General features: G+C 54.4%; 1 protein-coding gene across 1 annotated transcript in view; it reads left to right on the forward strand.

The window, feature by feature from the left end:
* Nucleotides 1-1869, forward strand: part of CSUI_005197 (wd g-beta repeat protein) — a gene marked incomplete at both ends in the record, with an annotated part of 5858 nt that overhangs the window by 2984 nt on the left and 1005 nt on the right. Inside the window, 3 exons of the mRNA XM_068065375.1 lie at nucleotides 678-729; nucleotides 896-938; nucleotides 1539-1782. Coding sequence (XP_067922649.1) covers nucleotides 678-729; nucleotides 896-938; nucleotides 1539-1782 — 339 coding nt within the window. The remainder of the gene's footprint in view (nucleotides 1-677; nucleotides 730-895; nucleotides 939-1538; nucleotides 1783-1869) is intronic.

Here is a 1869-nt window from a genome sequence, read left to right on the forward strand (position 1 = left end):
CTCTCTGGCCTGCCGGACTGGTCGCCGGTCTGCTCCGGGCAACAAAAGATCAGTTGAGCATTCGTCAACGGTGTATTTGAGCCTGTGAAAAGTGCGCCCGCTCGAAAGCCGGCCTCCGACAAACCTTAGGGCCCAATTACTTGAGGGCACTCCATCTACTCCGGTCAAGCGTGTCACTACAGAAATAGATACGTATACAATTGACTTCACCTCGTGCAACTTTGTACTGGGCACGTATGTGGACGCGCGGCGGCGCCCGCTCTTTGGGGCCACTCATATGTCTGCACACAAGTGCCCCGTCCTCAACGGGAGTGCCAGTTTTGTAGGTTCGCTTGCCGATCAGCTTATGCGTCTTCCAGTCTCAACTGGACTACCGACAGAACAGCAGTGTTTTTTCATCGCCCTCTAGGTCAACGCTTTCTGCCTGTGTGTCTCAACAGCCTCAGCCGGCCTGACGAAAGACGAGCAGTTCGAATACTGAATCTAAGCAAGGCTTCGCTAACTTTCTTATTTGTGTACGAGGAAAAGTGGATTGTTGCCGGCTTTGCTGATGGGATCATTAGGTGGGCCCCTGTAGCGAGAAACAGGGCGCGGTGACCGATAAAAAGAGAGAGCGCGGATCGCTACGCGTTCTCTTGATAAGGCTGCGAGCTGCTGAGTGTCGGGCATTGTCGCAGCTTCTACGACTTCCAGTTTCGCATCACCAGATGGTTCGATGATCTCAATGTGGTACGTCCCGTAGAGGCCGCCGAGGTCCGACCTGGGGCACCAGCTGCACACCTCTTCGCCAAGCAGTTGGACAAAGTCCGTTGCCTTCCTGTCTGACACTTTCTGCCGCGCGAAAGAAGACGGGAAAGCCCCAGGTTGTCACCCGCTGTGTGAGATGCTGTCGCAGGGCCAAATAAACTCGATTTCGTTTGAATACCATCCTATCAAAGGTGAGAGGATACTCCGACGAAGCAGGCTAAGCGTAGCCGCGTGGAAACGAAAGCTAATGGGTTGTCCAAAAGACAGCAGTTCTAGATGGCGCATTTCGATGTGAACAATTTTGCACGGTGTGTGGCAGGAGATCCAGCCAGTGTGTTTTTCCTTGTTTGTCGCCGGATAAGTGTGAGAACGCGTAATATCGCTATTTCCGGAAGGGCGTCTCACCAACGCTGGAGCGCCGTCGCCCCGCTGAGCAAGATAGTATAGTCGCTGTAGGGAGCTCAACTCCGCGAAGCCATCCATAAGAGTGTCCGTCTGCTTCGGCGTGGTCACTCAGCGCCAAACAATCCGTGAACGACACAAGCGTGTCCCCTACCAGCCCTTCCTAAGGGGAAGCCGGTAGCGCGTTGTATGTTGCGTCACGAGGGCATCATATATTTTCGTAGAGGGAAACACTCACGCAAGTTTATCGCTACCCGGAGATCCACGAATCAGAGTGCTGTCCGGCATGAAATTTGTAAGACGTGTTGCCGGCGGAGCCTAGCAGTACTTCCACCGTAAGCGAAGCTAGGCCTTCCATGGAAGTGCATACCTGTCGTTTCGCCCTGCAGCCCCTCCAGTGTCACCAGCGCCGTGTCGTGAACCTCTCGCGAAGAACGAGGACAAGGCACGAAGTCCGGCAGCAGGGGCGGGGCCTTCAAAATTACAAGTAGGACAAAACCAAAAAGATATGGAAGCAGAAGGAGAGGATGAGGAGATGCCCTCCTTCATCGTTTCTACAGCCGCCGCATCTGTTGTTCAAATGGCCTCAGGCCCATGGTCTGCCATTGACGGGGGCGGGAAAAAACAGTGGAGGTAAGGACTGTCCAGAAGTACAACGCTAGCACACGGTTGTGCAGTATTCGTGTTGGAGGCGCCGAGCAGGACCGTCCGTCCAACTGC

The sequence above is a fragment of the Cystoisospora suis genome, assembly GCF_002600585.1.
Source record: "Cystoisospora suis strain Wien I chromosome Unknown contig_2510, whole genome shotgun sequence".
NCBI classification, from domain to species: domain Eukaryota; phylum Apicomplexa; class Conoidasida; order Eucoccidiorida; family Sarcocystidae; genus Cystoisospora; species Cystoisospora suis.